Raw genomic sequence first — 20947 nt, 5'->3', positions numbered from 1 at the left:
CGAGACTTAGCACGCTGCCTCCGTGCGGTGGCGCTGATTGAGCCGTTAGGCAGGAATAATACCGTCTCATGGAATACTCTATCCAGATAGTATACAGATCAGTGAATATTTTAAGTCTCCCTACTAGCGGCGTTGGCGAAAACAAGGGTAAACATGTGTAACGTTTTTGTGCGCGACGCAGCATGCGACCGTCCATGTGAAGCAAGTGAGTATGTTACACGGCGCTGCTATTCCGGTGTTGTTAAACTGGTTTTAAAAGTGCGTGTAAACGGTCTCTTACACCCAGATCAACCAATCGGGCTTAGTTATGCTATTTTAGTGACCAACGGGAATACCGTAACTAAACTGGAACGAGAATGCGTAAAACTATATAAGTATATTTAGATCTGTTCAGCCAACCTTAGCAATATAAAAATACCTAGGGAATTATATCGCGTCTCGCATTCTAGTTGTTGTCGTTTATAGGTTATGTACTTATGTAGGGAGCGTTTCCTTTGTTCATTTTTTGATAATATTGGGGGAAAAAAAAACCGGTGAGTAAAAGTAAACGAGATTTTTCTTTTAGATACTACCGCATAATAATGTTCCAGTAAATGTCTTGATGACGGGTGTGCCAATTGCATGAAATTACAGATGATAGAATTAATACTCGTCATTCCTGCACAGTCGTTCTTAGCTAGTACGACAATCCAGTCGGTAGATAACCTCACTTTTCAATTCACGTAGAGTTTCGATATGGAGTGAAACTGCAGCAAATACAGCAAGATAACAATAACTTTTTCAGTGGGGAATTTTTTAATGGAAGTAGGATTTCTTGTTGGCATGTCCACGGAAGTATGATGCAATTCACAACAGAATAACAATTCCTAGTAAGGAAGAGTTAACGTCAACAATTCCCGTATGTATAAGCGGCAATGCTTAGACCAATTTAACAACACTGGTAGTAAAACTGGAATACCACTTAGTGAGACTGAGATCGTAGATTAATACCAATAGAACATGGTAAAAATTACTAGGCTGAGTGACAGATTGCGCATGCGCACGATAATTAAAGTGAGATCGTACACCTGCGTAGTCGATTCTGAATCCCCTCGTTTAAGAGGGTAAAAACTAAGGTTGAATCCAGCAGCCTCTAACATCGAACAGATACGGTGAGTGTTATTGAATAAGCGTTAGCTAGACGGTAGTGCTGGCAACGTTACTTCTGATTCGCTAAAATTAGGTTCAGAATCGACTTTACTCAGGTGTACAGCGACAGTATTTTTGTCTATGAGGTACGGGAATCAAATTACTCGAAACGGGGTATGGGTATCAAACTTTTCTGCATCTAGTACCGAACTGAGATTATATTGTTACGATTACTCGTAACAATCATAGGCCAGTTTGCCAAGGCGTCTCGAATCGTCACTACGTCAAGTATTTGATATCTGCGTATTCTAAAAAAATTCCACGACTACAAAACCTCCATCACCAGCCGCGTTTGACAGCTGTAACTTGGGGTGGCCAACCTGCGTGTAATAACGACAAAGCTCGCGCATGCTCAGTAAGTCGCTCAGCCGTCAACTGTCACCATATCTCGGTACATGAAGTTTGAAGTATTCACTAACACTATAATACTGTTGTTCTCGCGAGCACTACTAGCATATTTCTTCGAAAACGACTCGTTAGTGTCACACACTTCTCAGTAATAAAAAGATAGCTTATGGTATCGACTTTCATTCTTAGGTTGTGTTTAGGACTCAACCTCATACACATCTTTTATTATTTTGACACTACCGTATTACAAACTGGAATTTTCCAGGATGAATTCTCGAAGACGAGAGATTACTTTTCAAATATTTTGTGACAAAATGATTACTTATACAAACTTGTTGTGGGTGAAATAGCGGTTGCAAATTGCAATTTAATTGAAAGTAATGCCAAAAATTATCATAAAATGTTCCGTTAACAGCTAATACCATTTTCAGCTTGCACTGTACCGCTCTGTTCTTCTACTGTTCTGCTACACCGGGACAATAATTATGTATGGAAACACAAGTGTTAGCGGATTGTTTTGGTATCGGATCGGGTAGGTTATTATGGTTCTCTCGGTTTGTAGCTCGATGACTATGAATGTTAAGGTTCATTATTAGAAACACTAAACGTAACAAAACTGACAAGAGAACCACCGGTCGACAACACTTGTCCGTTCCTCTCTACTCTCACCACTCTATCTCGTTGCCAACCTCTACACACTCCTGTACGAAGTTACTAGCAGTATTGCCAACACAGGTAAAATTACTATTTCGGTAAAGTAGCAAAGAGCAGAGCACAAGGGACAAACTGCAAACATTATAAAACACGTATACACACAGTGACAGTATGAACATGCTTGCCGCTAAAACGACTGCGATAGCATTTTGGTTGTTTAACATTTCACAGCACTTGGATAAAATTCAAAACTATATCGCCCACAACAAAACACTGGCGCGAATAGGTCAATCGGTGAGATTTTACACCAGGAAAATTCATGACGTTGAAGTTAGTTGCAGGTTTCACCTAATGAATATCGAAATCTAGGGATGAATAAGGGTCTTGGGCCCCCATCTTAAGAACCATGAAGATTAGAGTACAGGAGTCCAATATCTAAGGCGGAGAGGCGGAAAAGGCGTCCGCGAAACTCCGAGATTTAATAGTGCACGGTTTTATCACCAGCGTCGCTCCGGACGTTCTGATCCTATAAATATAGCAATACAGTGATATAGTGACCAACATATAATAATTATAATAAACGTAAATATGTGCGGCATCATGAAGACTATTATGTTTAATATACATATAGCTATCCGTCCAGAGTGACGACAGCGCCGCTGTAGCGGAACCCTTATTTCTCATGATTTCGCGGACACATCTTCAATACAGAGATTGGACTCCTGTACTCTAGTCTCCATGATAAGAACTTCGATTCTCAGGTTCTGGCATACGTTAAGTAGTGTTAATACTCAAGTACACATAGAAATTTGTTGATATATGTGAAAGTCAGTTATAAGCTCGCGAAAAACAACGATTTGATGGTTGTCGAACGTTTAAATTACTTAACAGACTTGTTCACAAGCATATTCTTGCGTTCCGGATAAAACTCATACCGCTGTTTCAGGGATGAAGAAAGGAATATTTCTGAATTTTTTCATGATTTTCACAATTTTCCGAGTCGTCGCCGCAGCGCGTAACTCACAAAATTCAACTTTTTATCGACTATAAAGAGTTTATTAAGTTTTTCTGTAGTGAAAATATACAACACAACGAAGTACGATATTCGTACAGTAATTATAAGCATGCACGTTTTTTTTTTTTTTCGCATTAGCTAACGGTGAAGGTAAGAGAACTTGTAGAGATAAACGTGGCGTCCGGATAGCCGTTTTTCGTCATGACCATCATGTCTATGATTGTTTCAGCTATCGCCCATGAGTTATCGATCGTCGGTAACGCCGAATGTTACATAACCATCATCGACGATTACCGGGCCTCCTCGGGGCCTCATGCCAATGCTCGAGCCCGTAGCGCGTGTCCGTGTATATTCATGAGTGATGAGTGACGCTCATCATTCTCGATTACTGTTGCTTTGAGTTTGATTTCGATACTGACGCTTGCTATCTTAAATGTAATGCGCTGCTTATATTCATTGGCCTGCTGAGTATTAAGTATTATACGCCGTGAATTTTCGTTTCTATGGCTTTGATACCGACGCTCTTCTTCGTTAATTCGGGGTTTAAAACGAACGATCAACTTCGTTTTATCGGTTAAGCCAGATGTGGATTTAGAATTGGTTGTTGTTGGTTTTTTTTTTTTTTTTGCTAAGCGGTGAATGAACAAAAAAATCCTAATCAAGTCAATGATCATCACAAATAATTTAAAAAGTACGATTACTCATTATAAGTCTGTTATTTTCACGCGCAAGATTACTGCTAATCGGTAAGAAAGAGCTATAAAGCGCTCTTGACACGCACTTTCATTGGCGTAACAGAATTATTTTCAAAATCCGCTAAAAATTTTCAATTTTTCAGGTTATAATTTTTAATTACATTTTTTAGAAAGATAAGGTGATATTGTATGATATTTTTCAATGAAGTAAGGCCACATTACGATCATATTTGTATCACGTGTACGTTAATTGTACGGTAAATTTTCTTAGGTTAGTACGATACTCATATGTGGGGCCATCTGGCAACCCGACCGCCCACCGTTTTATACAGCGATTTATAATCGCATTCCGTTATACCTGATCACCGGTCTATATATATATGAGGTATTCCACGCCAACTCAGCGGCATTTGACCCTGATCATCTACAATCTGTTTAATTATTTTTCATCTCATTCAACCTATAAAAAAAAACGTATTCCTAATTTTCTAAAAATTTTTCGGATCAACCAGTCTGTTTAAAAAAAATTAATGAACTCCCTATTCAAGCCAAAAAAAAAACACCTATTTTGAATTTTTTTTATCAACTTAAGAAAATTGTGCGTCACAAAACAATAATTTTAAGCCATAAAACAAAGTAGAAGTATTAAAAAAAAAAATGTATACAATTTTATAAGCTGGACAACACTTTCTTTCTCATGTTCATTTTTTATTTTTTGTCTTCATTGCGTATACAATAGTATTTTTTTCGATTTACGGCAGGAAAAGTAGATTGACCAAGAACTTGAGTGAACAGTCTTGCTACACTGTCGCCGCCAGCACCGCTTTGGACTTGCTTTCTGTGGTCATTTGTTGCAATATGGAACTTTGACAATTATTTGTCCAAAAAAGATGCGGCCTCTGACAGAACGGTAAAAAATTTGTCACTAGTGCAGGGAGATGCAGCAAAAAGTGTTGTCAGCTGAATACACCAACAGTGTATTCAATCAGCAAGCACGATTATAGCAAACCTTGTCCCATGAAAAGTCCTGTCACCAATGACAGGTGATTTTCTTTTTTAGAACTATTTTGTTTATATTTCTGAAAACTCATGTAATCATTAACAAAGCACTTCAGTTCAATTGCAATCCGTTTATATCATTCGCGTATCGTATTACAAATTTTCGCCGTACCCAACCAAGAATGGAAACCCAATTATCATGCAACCGGTAAACCTGTCGGCTTGGAAATACTCCCACCCTGGTTCCTTAGCAACAAGTGAAATTGTTCAATGGAAGGTCTTAATAAACTTCGCGATAAGATTATGTTTCCAGCGGAACGTCCTGCTATTCTAAGCACAGCTATTCTGAGCACAAGCAAGGGATACGATGGGACAAAATACTCGAAAGCAAGCAAGGACTGATGGAGCTGAAGCTAGTAGCCAGAGTTAGCAGCCAAACATGTTAAGCTTTTTGGAAATAGAAAAATTTACTTCAGTTTCATATTCACAATTATATAAAAGTATTAGGGGTTCAAGGTATTTTACAAAGCTTTAATTTTCGGACTTCATTATCTTATTCGAACGAACATTAGAACGTATGGTTGCTAATCTGGCTGCTAGTTTCAGCCTTGCAAGGGCTGGCAAGGAGTAGGGCTAAACTCGGCGAGGATACTTCATTTCCTAATTATGCGCTACATAACGTGTACGCTTGTAGTATATTATATATTGTATTTGCAATATGGGATTTTATCACCAAATGTTTGTTACGCCGCACCACACGAAAAGATGAATCTAGCCCCAAACCTAGGAATTAATTCGATAATTTGACAGAGGTGGAATCGGAGAAACCAACTGTCATACCAATAGCACCACCTAAAAATGAAATTTATCAGAATTTGCTGACGTATAACGAGCAAGAGCACTTCAAATTACACAATCGTCCAACTACCGCGTGCAGTTGCTGCAATTGCGAAGATATAAGACACAATTACACCAAAATGTGCCCTATTTATATCTAAAATAAAATTGATTAAGAAATAAGTTAAGTTGGAGCAGTAAAATTAGATTATAATGCATTAAAATTAAATTAAAGTTCATTAAATATACTCAAATTGTATGCGGTAATTAATAAATATGTATCTGGTCTTGCAGAAAAACGATCAACTGATCGGTTTTTAAGGAAATTGAAAAGTTTGAATAAACAATTTCTATATCTAGACATTTACGATGAGGAGAATTGATTCACATCCGAAACAAGATCAAATTCCACGTACAGTCCCTGACAGTTGCCGCAAGTATTGATACAAAGTTAACCATAAATAAGAATCCGCTGCGATGAATTTCAAGGGTAATTTCGTACCTGCAGATGATTAATCGGAACAGAAAGGACCGAGGGTGGTCAGATCAAAAATTGAAGTTCTATATCCTGTTTTCTCGTAATTCGTTGAAAATTTTGCTATAAATATGAATCACCTGTCATGTTTTTTGAAGGTATTTTATTTCTGTTCTAGACTAAAGGTTGTGATTTCAAAAATGTCACCGAAGGGCTTCTGAAGCTTTTAAATCGTCCAACACGGCCGTCCGAGGTTTCGTGTAAAAAAATCATTTCTTTGATGTTATTTTGTGCGGTGAATATTTTTGCAGGGTTGTTTTCTAGGTAATTGATCTTAATGTATATTGGGAACTTCTGAGTAGCTATTAATTTCCATGCCATCAAAAATAATTTTGTTAATTCTTATCGCTATGAAAGGGTTAGCTTTCCGGTAAGCTGCTCCCCCCCCCTCCCGCCCTTCTTCTGTTCCCGTCACTTTTCGAATTTGATTATTTCCAACGAAGGCAACCTCTCAAAAATTGTGGTCTGCGATGCTGCAGAGCTCATAAGTAGATTTTCAATGCCTAATTTATTCAATTTTTTTCGAGCAAGTTAGCGGGCTAGCTTTGCGGACGTAATTAAAATCTATATTGTTTACCTCCGTTGAACTGGTTATGCCAATGCTGCGTAACAAGTAAGTAATAATTGGAGAATTAGTCCTAAATTAAACGCTTCTCCATCGCGGGGAAAGAAAAATTTTACTTCAGCTGTTTTGAAAAACACGCGTTAGACCCAGTTTGCAATAATGATAAAATCGCCATATACTGCAAATAGTGCAAATAAAGCTGAATTCGAAAATCTCTGTGGCGAGATTTATTCGCTTATTAATCGCTATTGACAATATTTATTGCAGGTTGTTCAAAATAACCGTAAAAATTATCCGACATGTGCAAATTCTAATTATAAGTTATTATAACTGTCACTGAATTCGTTATTTAAGTACGTGAAACATAAAATGTGATTTATTGTTAAATAAATTAGTTTATTTCGACACGAAAATGAAAAAAAATTTGATTCAAATTTTTTAATAAGTTGCGTGCTGCACAAACATAGAAATATTAATGTCATTATTATTTCTATTATTAAAATTAATTTCACATTGGTACCACAATAGTACTTTTTTCAGCCACACTTTAAAAAAAAAAATACTAAAATCTCGGTGAAACAGTGATATTTATAGTTTTTCTTATGATTAATTAATTTTATATTTGGAACTATCAGTTCTACAGTTTCGGCTGATAGAACTTTTTTGTAGGAAATTAAATTCTCTACAAAAAAGGTCCTTTACAATTTTGCTGTAAAGTTAGTAGTTTAGGAGAAAAATGAAAAAAACCATAATTTTTTAGTAAAAATCAACTTTACAATTTTTTACTGGCGAGATACTTCATACATACTAAATTAGCTGTAGGAACTTTTAAAGAGAAAGGATCCCTCTGAAACTTCCGGCCATGGTCAATTAAATAGTATAAAAACTCGCGATGCTATAGATAATTGACAAAAAAAATTATTTTTACGAGTTAATTAAATGGGAAAATTTCAAATTCATTTAGCGAGTACTTGAAATCAAAATGAGGAGCTAGGCTTTGGTGGGAATTTTTTTTATATGTTCAGAGTGATATTTCGTCTATGAAGTGAAAAAAAAAAAATGTCGTCTCAAACGAAGCACCCTAGTTCACATATCCTCGTAAATTTCAATCGACTGTTCTCAAGTGGTCTTATCACCATTAGAGACATTTTGATTGAACCATGGTCAAGTCTGCCCATCCTCAAGTCTGATAAGTATTGTATTCAACATTTTCCGTCAGAACCTAATCCTTCGAAGTTATTCAAAGTTTTCTGTATTTTTAGAACACTTTGTATATTCATGTGCTTACTTCAAGAGTTATAGAGACCGTGCGGGAAATTGACGATAGCGCCGAATAAGCTTTTTTTGTCCCAACCGACGGGTATTTTTCCCTTTCGACGCCAATGACGCTGCCAATGATCATTCAACCTATCGCTTTGAATCACCCTGTGGTTAGGGACAGTAAATAACGGTTTACTCGGTATTTCTCAAACTGTTATAAAAACTGATAGCGCAAAAACTAACCTTTCCTTTTCTTACACCGAAAAGAGGCATTTTCTGGGTACGAATATTTCTTTTTTTGTTCGGAAAAATTATGAGAAATGACTACCAGACCACCCATCAACGTTAGTGCAAGTCCTGCCGATAGGGACAAATTTGGGCATTCGTGGCGCCATTCATACTCGCGCTCGGTCACTATACGTGTGCCTAGCTAATTGTAAGACCTCACTTAAACAACCATTACTTCGGTTGCATTTAGATGATGTAATTTTATTCGTTTTAGCACCTTCTTAAAGTATCCTTATACGATTGTATTACCAAGAGCAATTGTATTTTCGATAACCTGAATGTGGCGCCATTCTGTCTGCAATCTTACAAATGACATTTAGCTGTCATTTTGCTGACGTGACATTGTCAGTTTAACGGCATATTTTTAAAGTTGCTTAAAGTCGTACTAAATGGCAACTTTTTGAACGAAAAAAGTCGTTGAGTAAGGGGGAACATTACTTATACTTTTTGATATACAAGACGGTGGTTTTTTTTTCTTTCTTTTTTTGCTGCGAAACAAGTTTTCCGTAACTTTTCAGGGTTCGTACGCTTTTTGGAACCCGAAATTCCCTGACTTTTCCAGGTGTTCCAGCCTGAAAATAGGATTTTTTCAGTAACCTTTCAAGAAATATGCCGCTGATTAATGATAATTTCTTTGCTTATTAATACTAATACCTTCAATATTACCTAGTAATTAATTCACTGTCCGACTACTAACTTACAAATAACAGCCAGCGATTTTCAGTAAGAAAAAAACGAAATGAGGTTTGATATCAAGTAATGTACGTATAAGAACGAGTTTATTTCTTCAAGAAACTTAAAATTCCAGTCTTATTTTCGAAATTCCCTGAGTTTTCCCGGTTTTCCAGGTTTTCCTTGTGCGTACGAACCCTGCTTTTCTGGGCCACCATTTTGGTCACCTAACTTTGTGTATGTGAAATTAGCCCAATACTTTATGAAAGTAATATTTCTAAGAATTCTCAGTTGCGCTGGATATATGCTAACATATGTCGTCAACCCGACTTTCACAACTTCAACGGTTATTCAAAATATTCAGAAAAATCAAACTTTGACAAGCACTCTCAAGATAATAGGGGAAAAAATGGCGTCAGGTTGTGCTGAACTTGTGCTACTTTGTGCCACAGGTATACTGTTTTGCCGAAAAAAAAAACTATACGTCAAAAAAAAACCTACATATTTGTTATTGAGAAAAACAAATTAGGCCAAGTTGTACTAAACTTGTGTTACCTTATACCAAACTCTTTCTCGTGAAAAAACTGAAAAATCTTGGCATATCTTAAAAAATCAATAAAAAAAAATAAAGAAAAAAAAGCAGCACCCACTTTGGCATACCTCAGATATCACGATTTTGTAAGATGTGCTAGGTTGCGCTACGTTTTGTTGATATTGAGCCAACTTGTGCGGTGTGTATATTAATTTTCATAAAATCTCGAAATTAATTTTTTCGCACTATGCTAGTGTATACGGGGCATTATTATTGAAACTGAATAACTCCACAAAGTCAACATTTTTACTTGCCTAATTTTTTCGAATTTCCATTTTTTTTTTGTCGAAAGGTGCCTTCAAGATTTTTTCCAAAATTGTTCCAGATAAATCTGAAATTGTTCAAGATTAGAATTCAACCTCAGTTCTTTCTCAAATTGCGAATTTTTAGAGAATTTTAACTCTAAGCTCTTCAAATGGATTCAACTTCCATACAAATTGAAATATTAACAGACTGAGAGTCGGGTAAAATGGGGTGTTTGGGAAAATTGATATAATTTGGTGATTTCGATGAATGGGACATCATCTACTCAGATCTAATATCTGTGGTCCTTTATTTGGCTACTATTACTGCGCCATTTTGATTCTTTTATCATCACGGCGAAAAAAAATTATTTTACCGTTGAGTACAGAAATCCCTATTTTATCCGAACGTGCCGGTAAGATCGGGACCATAGGAGATATTACCAAAACGGCTTTTTTTCAAGTTAGAATGAAATTATTTATTGCACAAACAAAAGTTACACGAGGCTGAAACTGGCAGCCAGAATTTGCAGCAAAGTGTTCTAATGCTCATCTAAATAAAGTAGTAAAGTCACAAAATCAAAATTTTGTGAAAAACCTTAAACTCCCAATACTAGAAATAAGAGGATAAAACTAAAATGCATGCAACACCGTTATCTCCGGTTCTAATCAAGATATTCATTTTTTTTTTTTTTAATTACTCGTAAAATGAAGGGCAAGTACAATCCATCATAATATTTATAATAAAATGAATATTCTCGGAGATATCTCTATTTGTTTAAAAGCAAAAAATTTCAAGTACCCAAAAATTGTGATTTTCGAGTATAAAAAAATTTTTTTTTTTTTCATTTATGGAAAGTACTAGCAACGAACTGACTCCACGATTTTTTGGCAACCCGTGGGCCAATCACATAAGAAAGGGCAGACGATATACGGATTTTGGCTTGTCGCGGATTGTTGCTCAACTATATAACACAGCCAAAAAAGCCTTGCACGATAATTTTGAAGACATTTTATATTACCTGTACCATGAGTTTCAAAGCCACGCGTTGTTTATTCATCAATTTATAACAAGAAATGTGAATTTTTTTTTTTTCCACGGCATTTTGCATCTTGCAACTAAACAAATAGAGGAAATTGATCTCACGACAGCTTGTTTTACCGAGAATGATGAGACGAACAACTTTTGTTTGAACAGTTTTCGTGTATGACCCATAACAAAGACGTTATTTAACAAAATGTGGGGTCTCAAAAGTTTAAACAATAGTTACGGACAAACCCGGACCTAACTTTTTGGGGCATAGGTGAAAATATGTTCCTCCGTCTCTAATGAAGCTATAAAAAAATCGGCTAACCTACGTTATTCCAGAATAGAACTTAATTTTATTCTCCTGGACTATAAGGTTAGATTCAATGGTCATGGGTTATGTTACGTTTACTGAGATTGAGTTTGTTTATCGCTCGGCCGACTATGGCGCTGTAGGTTTTCCTGTGCTGCCAACATAACTGTCTAGTGTAAAAAGTTAGCCGTGTTAGATTATTTGTCCCCAAATGTAAATTGCCTCTTCATCATAATTCAGGCACTCAGGCTCGCCTGAATCCTTACACTTACTGAATCCTTCAGAGCTAAACAATATCGATAACGGCTTTCCACGTACGTGTCCGGCATTTATTTTTATCGGTGATAAGCTGCAAACGAACCATTCGGACTTCTAGAACATGCTTGTAGAGCCATATGACAGATAGCACTAGCTTATCAATAAAAATGGCACATACTCGTTTTACTCAAATCTCCATTATACATGGTTCTTTTCGTTTCGAATTCTAGATTTGTGGTAGAAAATGTGAAAAATATTACGCCTCCTGATTTGTGACTTTCTTATTTTTTGATAGATAGAATATTGTATCAAGAAAATCCTGTTTTACTTTTACGCGAAAAGTATTAGTAAAAATATAACAATGCACAGGTCAAAGGCCTGTGTGATCAACATTTGGCGTTTGTAAAAGTTGATCGGTATGGCCAGTACAACTTAGCATAATTGGTGAATTTTATATTTTATCTCTATGTTTCGAAAATTCCAATTTTTATAGCATCATTTTTTTGCTGTCACAAGGTCGAAGGTCTGCTTAATCAATATCTGAAGTTCAGGATAATCCGGGCAAATTAACTACCACAACTCGGCACAAGTTGTACATTTTTCCGATTTCGAATTTTTCCAAGGAAATTGATCAATAATTAATTTTTTCCTGAAGCAGTATCGTGTTTTTCCTGAAACTGAGTATTGCAGAAGTCAGAAGAAGTCTAACACAACTGAAACTTCGAGATTTTGTCAACTACCAAACGTGTTAAACTTTTTGGAAATAGAAAAATGCAGTTGAATTTTATTCTCATAATATTATAAAAGTATTGGGGGTTTAAGGTGCTTAACGAAATTTTGATGAACTTCACTACCTTATTCGAATGAGCGTTAGAACGTTTGGCTGCTAATTCTAGCTACCAGTTTCAGCCTCGAGCGAGAAGAGAGGTTAACATATTTACACGTAAAAAAAGATTCAGCCCAGCATACCTGAAAAGAAAAATCGCGATATCACGAAAGTGACAAGGTGGGTGTTGTATTTTTCGAGTTTTTCGTTCGTTTTGCGAGATTTTGCGAGATTTTTCAAGATTTTTCGATTTTCCCACGAGAAAGAATACGGCCCAAAGCGGCACAAGTTTAGCACAACCCAGCATCATTTTTTTTTTTAATATACAAACTTACTCGACACAAACAACACGATTTCTTTTTTAGTTTTTTTAAGGTATAATTTTGTACCAATTTACGGTCTGTTATTCAGCAAACGGAACATGGTTTTGCATGTGTTTCGGCTCTAGTAATGTTTCTGATCGAGCGCAACGATAGTCATACATAGAGCATGTACTGCACTCACTGCGTATCTCATACTATCCATCAAATAAAATATGTCTCAAAAGTGCGACAGAGATGAAGTACGCGTATTACGAGCACAGGTTTCTCTGTTTCTAAGAATGTGATTAAATAAAACTGATGGGTTGACTTACTGTTCGTATCAAATACTTATTAGTGAGAGAACGCTTATGACTAAAACTAACCGCAATTCCCTAACTTAACCTAAAATTTACTATACTGGCTGATCTCCGATGATAATACAAGATTATTGCAAAGTGATAATAAACAGAGCCATACACATATGTCAAGAAATAGTCTCAAAAGAATATATTATATATCCCGAAACAACTGAAATGTTGCCAATGAAGATGATTAACTTATTGCTACACCCGTAGTGCTGATACGTGACAATATAGACGAGGCTGAAGCTAGCAGCAAGAGCTGGCAGCCGCGCGCCATGATGCAGGGCCGCAGCGACGCCTGGTGCCCGAATAGGGGGTTTCACAATTCACTCGACAACCCAAGTTTTCGCTCGGATCGGAGGAAGTAGTATATTTATTTCAAGATACATTGTAGTTCAGACTTCAAGCAAATCACGTTCGTTGAGGAAAGCAAACATATTTCGCTTTTTGTTCAATTCTTTGATATAACAAAATACAGGATCTAATAAAATCGAAGCAGCCGATCGTTCGTCATAGGTTGGAAGGGACAAATACTTACAGGAAAGTAGTTCGTAACTGAAACTTTTCGAAATTTGCCAAGTTTTGAAGGAGAAAATTTTTTTTTATCCATTTTCTTTTTCACTATTCGATATAGAAGAATATATAGAATGTGATAGATATCGAAGCAGCAGATCAGTCAGCATAGTTGGAAAGGGGTGAATATTTACACGGGGGTTCTTTCTTATTAAAGTTTTTTTTGTCCGTCGAAACGTAGCAAAATTCTAAAAATTTCAGTTACTATCTATTTCCGTGTAAATATTTGCCCCTTCCAACTTATGCCGACCGATCGGCTGCTTCGATTTCATTAGATCCTCTATTTTGTTGTATCATAGAATTAAACAAAAAGTGAAATATGTTTGCTTTCTTGAAGTCTGACCTAGAATTTATCCTGAAATATATATACTACTCCCTCAGACACGCGCGAAACCTCAGGCTGTCGAGTGAATTGTGAGTGAATTGCCCCTATCCGGGCACCAGTCGTCGCTGCGGCCATGCATCGCGGCGCGCGGCTGTTAGCTCTGGATGCTAGCTTCATCTTCGTACAATGAAGTTGTGCAGAAAGCTGATTAATTGGTTTGCGTAGATGTGTTTAGCAAGTAAAATATACAAGGTTACAAGGTTCAAAACAAATAATAGTATAACACTTGCGGTCGACATGGCGGTTGTCCACATATTACGTCACCCACTGGGGGAGGGAGGGTCTGGACAAAACGTTACTAACTGTGACATGGGGGGCCTAGGGGTTTCCCCAAGTGTGACATCACACTTCAAAGTTATAAATTTAAAAAAAAAAAATTTTCTAGTATTTATCGAAGCGAGGTAAGTAGTATTTAATATTTAATTATGCTTTGTGCCGATAGTTACAGCGCTATTTTATTATCATGAGACACTTCAGAACCAGCCCCCTGATACTCACCACTGCTCGTGTACTAAAAAATTGTACGCGTTTTGTCCCCGTTTTTTAGTTCCTCTACGTGGCGCTAGGAGACTTCTGACACGCTCGCTGCCCTCGCTGACCGCGCGCATGCTTGTCAGACAACTACTAGCGCCACTAGTGGTGGAGATTGGTGGCAGAATCGAGGGACATTTTGCGAACCACTTTTAGCAGCGTGTGTCACGGGGCTGTTCAGAAATCAGCAAGTATTTTTGGAACAACTAAATGTACGACGTACTCAATAATCAACAATTGGCAGTGATCAATCAAATAAATCATTGACAGGGTCATTAAAGATCAATTGGTTATAGTACAAAACTATGGAACGGTAGGTTTTTATGCTCAACTTGATATATATGCTTATGGTATATAAACAGTCATGTCGCAAAAACATTTTGTATCAAGGATTATGTATGATCCTAACCATATTCAATTCCATTGCCGTATTGCTCCATTGTACGAGGCCATAAAAGAATGTCATTGGCAAAATATTATATTTTTTAAAACAAGGGTTTTAGTAATCGTGGACGTTTAACGTAATCACTATTCACTGTCAGTTTTACTAGATTTCGATAAGATTTGCAAAATACATTTTCAGCGCAGACTTTTCTTTCAGAAGACAAGAGCAATAAATTGCAAGAAGTGAATAAGCACTTCAACTATAATGAAATAGAACACGGGTACAAAGATGAGCAGGAAAAAATTTTACGCAAGGATTCGAATACCGGCCAGAGTCTCCACACCAGAAATATTGTTTCCTGCTGCTAATTAGTTTTGACCCTTTTTCTCTCTCAATTGAATCTTTCAATTGTTTTCCATTTCATTGTCTCGCATTTTTTGAACTTGATCCACCCCGATATTCGTTTTAGAATCAAATTTTTTTGTTTTTTGACAAAATATTCAGTGCGCAAATTTATTCAAAATCAGTTTGGTCTAGCAGTAATATTACAAACGATCTAATTTTTTGCGAATGTCGCAGAAACTGGCCGTTGGACCTAACGGCCGAGTGCGGCCTAGGATTAAGAACCACCGACGCTCACGCGCAGTCACCCGGCGCAGCCTTGTAAAGACGGATTGCGCAGTCTGTGCACCGAGCTGAAGCCGTGATTAGAAAGAGAGAGCTACAGCTGGAGCCGACCCTCTCTGTTGCACGATCGAAAAAGTGGGGAGCAGCCACCAGGCGGAGAAAGCAATAAGACAAGAGGGGAGGTAAGCTTGTATGAGCTATGTGTTTCCCCCGCCAAAGAATTTTGGCTGCTGAGTGCGGAAACGTCCGAGGAGTTTTAAACTTTGGGAAAATATTCTAGATCGAAACCGAAACTTGATCGAATTTCATTCGCGAGGGTACGCGATCGTTAACCATTTTTTATTAATAATCTACCGATGAACAATTTTGCCTACCGAGTGTGGAAACTTCCGAGGGCTTTGATACTTGGTAGAGTCGTCCTTTAATGATCGCTAAAAGTGTTGAAAAATTATACGCGAGAGTATACCGTCGTTTACTCATGAATAACTTTTGTTACGTGCCCGATACTGTTGGTGGTATGTTTCCTCGATTCAGCTCACGATTTCGATGAAATTGATAATTTTTTCCCGATTAATCGAGTAATTGATTATTTTTCCTCGCAATCGGTTTTCAAGTTTTAGTCCCATGAACGATGCAATACAATATCAATTTATGTGATTAAAGTCTAAATTAGCATCATTGCATTACTCACTAAGTACCTATTTGATATAACAAGTAAAAGATAAAGGAATATCTTTGCCTAAGACTGAAGAATATTTTGAAGAAAACCCTAAATTATCAAAAAACTTTTCGGCTATTAAGACTGCATGCTGAAATTTACGATATTTTAGTTTCGTAATAGTATTATAAAATATAAGATAAGATAAGAAGGAAGATGAGGTGATCGAAATTTTTGATTCTCTACTCATTATTTTCAGTGAAGAATTTCCTTTTTCTGTAAGACCAATCCATCAAGTTCCTTGACCGCTAAAAAGTTTGGATTCACTAGTCGAAATTTCTTGCCGCGCTAATAGTTTGATAGCGGTGTCAAAATTATCTCTATTTTCCCAAGCCAAATTTCTCAAGTGGCTGTTTAAGCGGGACAAATTCGCCTTCATTTTGCTCTTGAGAAAATTTTTTACGATTTTTTTTTTATCCGGTACGCAGCTTTGATTCCAAAATTCGACAAATCAATGCTTTTCTTATGTGAAAAAGTAAGGCTTTCTCGGGGTGGGAAAATATGGAGGGAAAAAAAACTCAAAATCATTTCTGAATTATTTCAATTTGAGGATTTCAATTCGAAACAATTTGAGAAGTCCCATTATCTAAATTCTATTCCACTCTCCTTACGGACAGGTCTAATATATGTACAAAACGTACTACCACGAACATAATACATTACTTGCGAAAACAGGAAATGATGAAAAAAAAATGAGAACATACATAACAAAGAACAATAAATGGATAAATTAATAGGATATGCAATATGAATGTGAAACATTACTTCAAAATAAAACTTTGGGAAAAGAATCAAAAATGACAATACAGAAGAAACCAGAATCCCGCCAATAAGCTAAAGATAATCGATCCATCGATTAATACAGTCCAAAAAAATAATCGAACACGACTCAACTTAATCGGGAAAAATTAATCGATTAATCCATTACTTCGCATTTACTTGAAACGGTGCATACGAGACTAAATATTTGTAAATTTCAGTATGCAGTCTCAATGACCGAATTCTTTTTTGATAATTAAGAGTGTCATTCAAAATATTCTTCAATTTCAGGCGAAAATATTCATTTATCTTTCACTTGTTATATCAAATAGGTACTTAGCGAGTAAGACAATGATGTTAATTTAGACTTTAATCACAGGAATTGACATTTTATTGCATCGTTCATGGGAGTGAATTACAAAAACTGATTGTGAGGAAAAATAATCTAGTCGGTCGATTAATCGCGTTTGAAAAACAATCGATTATACTCGATTAATCGGGAAAAAGGAATCGATTTAATCGAAATCGTGAGCTAAATCGAGGATACATACCACCAACAATATCGGGCACGTAACAAAAGTTATTCATGAGTAAACGACGGAGTATTCTCGCGAATCATTTTCCATCATTTTTAGCGATCATCGAAGGACGACTCTACCAAGTTCCGAAGTCCTCGGACCTTTCTGCACCTAGCAACCGAATTAATTCACAAGTTCATAATTATAAACAATCGTCTACTGTACAACCATGTGCTTATCCACAGTGATCCATGCTCTACCAAGTTCATCGTTTCATTCAAACTATTTTTGATCATATCTATTCCGTGGTAATTCCTCTTCTACGTGTGAGATCTAATTATCTGTGTAAGTACCGACGCCTATGCATTCCCAGGTTTGGCTGCTAGCTTCGGCGTCATAAAAATAAAAAAAGAAAGAAAAGGGGGCCACTATAGTGACTTCTGTGACTGAAAGAGTTAATCCTACTTATTTGACAAAGTTATATAAAACATTTTAGTTTTGATGTTTTATATTTGAAGGTTTTATAATCAATGATTCGTTTGGTTTTGACATTGAGTCGCAAATCGACATACAAAGAGGCGTTTCATGACGTCTATAGTTCTTCATTGACGTAGATATTTCAGAGAAACCATCGTAGTTTCTTTTGTTTCTTTATACCTAGAGTGACGTATTCATTCACTATCTTGGAAAGAAAGAAAAAAAAAAAAACACTAATCCAGACGTCAATCACTAAATTTATTTTTCATCACTCGAAGAGTACAAAATACTACAAAGTATTCGCTAGTTTCAAATGGAGTATTTCTTTTTTTTCAGTGTTTTACCGACAGACCTGAACTGTTTCCTTTTCATTACTTTTTCTAAATGCACGATTACGTTTTTCCAAAATTATTCATTGATTTAAAACTCATCGATACGTGAAGACGAACTTCCCACGAACGTGTTAGAAAAAATATATATATTATATTAACTTCCTGATAACGTACATGTTTTAATTTATTGATCACTGTGCTTTGGTCCCAGACTTTTGGCAAGAGAAAAACGCAAAGTCTATACATGTGTTGTAATAGTTATAGTATGTGCCAAGAGCGAGTGGTCGTTTTTGCCCTTGTGCGTTTGCATTACTCGTCTCAGGCTCGTGCTTGCGAGCCTGCCAGTCACGCTGCAAATTTGACACGAGGGCAATAATAACCCATTTCCCGCCCTTGGTACACAATGTATAATTTTGCAACACGACACATGAAAGTCGAAAATTTGTTTCGTTAGGGAATCATTCATTTGTGTTCAGTTACAGTCTTGCACGGCTTTAATTTGAATATATTATACGGCATTTGTATAACATCTGTATGGATCTAGGATTAGTCTTTTACCGGTGTTCGGATATTTGAGCAAATGATTCGACACTTCAACAAACATTTCCAAAATCCACTAAAATCCCTTACAATCTTTAAATTTACACAGTTTTACTGATTGTTAAAAATATTGTATAATATGAATATGTTAACACCCAAATGAAACTTAGGCTGTGTTTACGATATAACAGTTTGTTTCAAGGTTAAAGGATTAGTGTAGGGACTTATTGGTGACTTTTGTCACGGTGACAAAAAAATTTTCTTATCCTTTCTATAAAAACCTATGAAGCTGTGCTCACTACGGTGGCGTGATAGTCGATAGTAGGCAATCACTGGTGACATTTTATTCTATGACAACGATCACCAGTGAGCACCTACCCTGACCTACTTGAAAACGAAGTCCAGGTTTCTATCAATATGCGAGGTGGAGAAATGGGTTATATACGGTCAAATAATGACAATATTTCAAGATCTGATCACAAACGGTGCACTGAACTATCTTATATTCACACTGTAAATGTGATTATATTAGTATATTTTTCAACTAGTGTGAGAAGTCGAATTAAATGAAAGTAATGCCGAGTCCCGTCGACCAGCCAGCATCTCAGCAGGGTTCGATTCTCATCACGTCCGATGGCGCTAGTTACTCCTGTTATATGCACAATAAACGTGCGATAATGCATATTTCCGCACGGCTTTCAACCGGTTAGGGAATGAGCGACATCGCGCGCCCTCTACAGCGTGAGAAATCGAACTTCCCATGCAGGTATTATTATTACACAAAAACTAAGGTTGCGTTCTAGATTTACATTTTACCAAAGTATGTGTGGCAAAATATTGGTATTTCGTTACTAGTGATGTAATGAATTGGATAAATCGAATTCTCATATGAGTCAAAATAAGCTTGTATGAAAATATTTCATCATCAAGTGAAATTCTCACCATTTTGATTATCTCAGGGTAGACGCTTTCTGTGAGAACACCCCGTCCCGCTGTGATGTATTCGACCAATTCATTGAGGGTATTACGTTTGATTTCTTTGCCTTTCAGATCTGTCACCGGATCCATAAAGTCGAATGCGACGCAGCATTGTCGCAGTTTTCTGTGGAACAACTCCTCCTGCTCTAATACTGAGACATCTGAAAACAAGAGTAAAAATATTTGTGAATCCACTACATTCGTTTTCATTCGTGTACAAATCGTACATTGAGACACGTGGCACTTACAAGTATTATAAAATCAGACTAGAAAATGCATGATGGGTGAGAAATTTTAAGTCAAAGAGTGAAGCAGCATCATTCGCAATTAACTTCAAGGGAAATTTCATATTACCTTCACCTGTTTCAATAATCGCATAACGATATACCCTATTCATTATCCCAGGTGCGGGTCAAAGTTTCAAACGGTCAAAATCAAGACAAAATTATTAAAAAGTATTCTGCAAATTTCTACTTTGTCCGTGCGTAATAATTCAGGTTATAAATTAAAGCAGATGTCACGATGATAGGAAAAAGTATTTATCAGATTAACAAGATATAATTATTCAAGTTAAATTTAGTGGTGCCAAAGATTTGATAATTCACAAAATTAATATGTTGCAAATTACCTTGGTTGAACTGAATAATTTTGGTGACCAAAGTAATCAACAACTACGATATTTATTACCTTAACTGAAAAATGGTAATACGGCAGCTGCATTTAGTTCCATCAACACGAATAGTGCGTCATTTCGATCAGTGATGTAAAAATTGTGTGCGATTGGTTGAAAGGAACGATACGGTTGATCGAACAGAAGAATATTCAATAGTGACTTTTCATTCGGTTTGTCAACTCAGGACAATAAGCGAATTCGTATTACAAACGTTATATTTGACTGGCTAAATAACTGCATTTGTGTGAATTGAGTGTACATGGAGCATTCCATGCCAACTGGACCTGAATCTGACCTTTAAGGGGGTATTCCAGTGTAGAGGCATGAATTTGAGGTGTTTTTTGAAGTGCTATAAACAAAAAACAAAAAATATTTTTACCATCCATTTTTTTATCAGGCGTTTATTATTATTTCACGATTACAAAAAAAAAAAAAAACAAGTCAAAAAATACAAAATTGAAAGTGCTATGAGT

The 20947-nt window shown here is 36.4% G+C and overlaps 1 protein-coding gene across 2 annotated transcripts in view; it reads right to left on the bottom strand.

The window, feature by feature from the left end:
• LOC124180879 (serine/threonine-protein phosphatase 2A 56 kDa regulatory subunit epsilon isoform) overlaps window positions 1-20947 on the bottom strand; it is a 116173-nt gene that overhangs the window by 25586 nt on the left and 69640 nt on the right. For both annotated transcript variants that reach the window (XM_046566788.1, XM_046566787.1), the window contains exon 3: window positions 19766-19962. In XM_046566788.1, the coding sequence (XP_046422744.1) occupies window positions 19766-19962 (197 nt within the window). The remainder of the gene's footprint in view (window positions 1-19765; window positions 19963-20947) is intronic.

The sequence above is a fragment of the Neodiprion fabricii genome, chromosome 4 (assembly GCF_021155785.1).
Source record: "Neodiprion fabricii isolate iyNeoFabr1 chromosome 4, iyNeoFabr1.1, whole genome shotgun sequence".
Taxonomy (NCBI): domain Eukaryota; kingdom Metazoa; phylum Arthropoda; class Insecta; order Hymenoptera; family Diprionidae; genus Neodiprion; species Neodiprion fabricii.
Note: the sequence above shows the minus strand (reverse complement) of the source record. Positions and strands in the feature narration are given on the sequence as shown.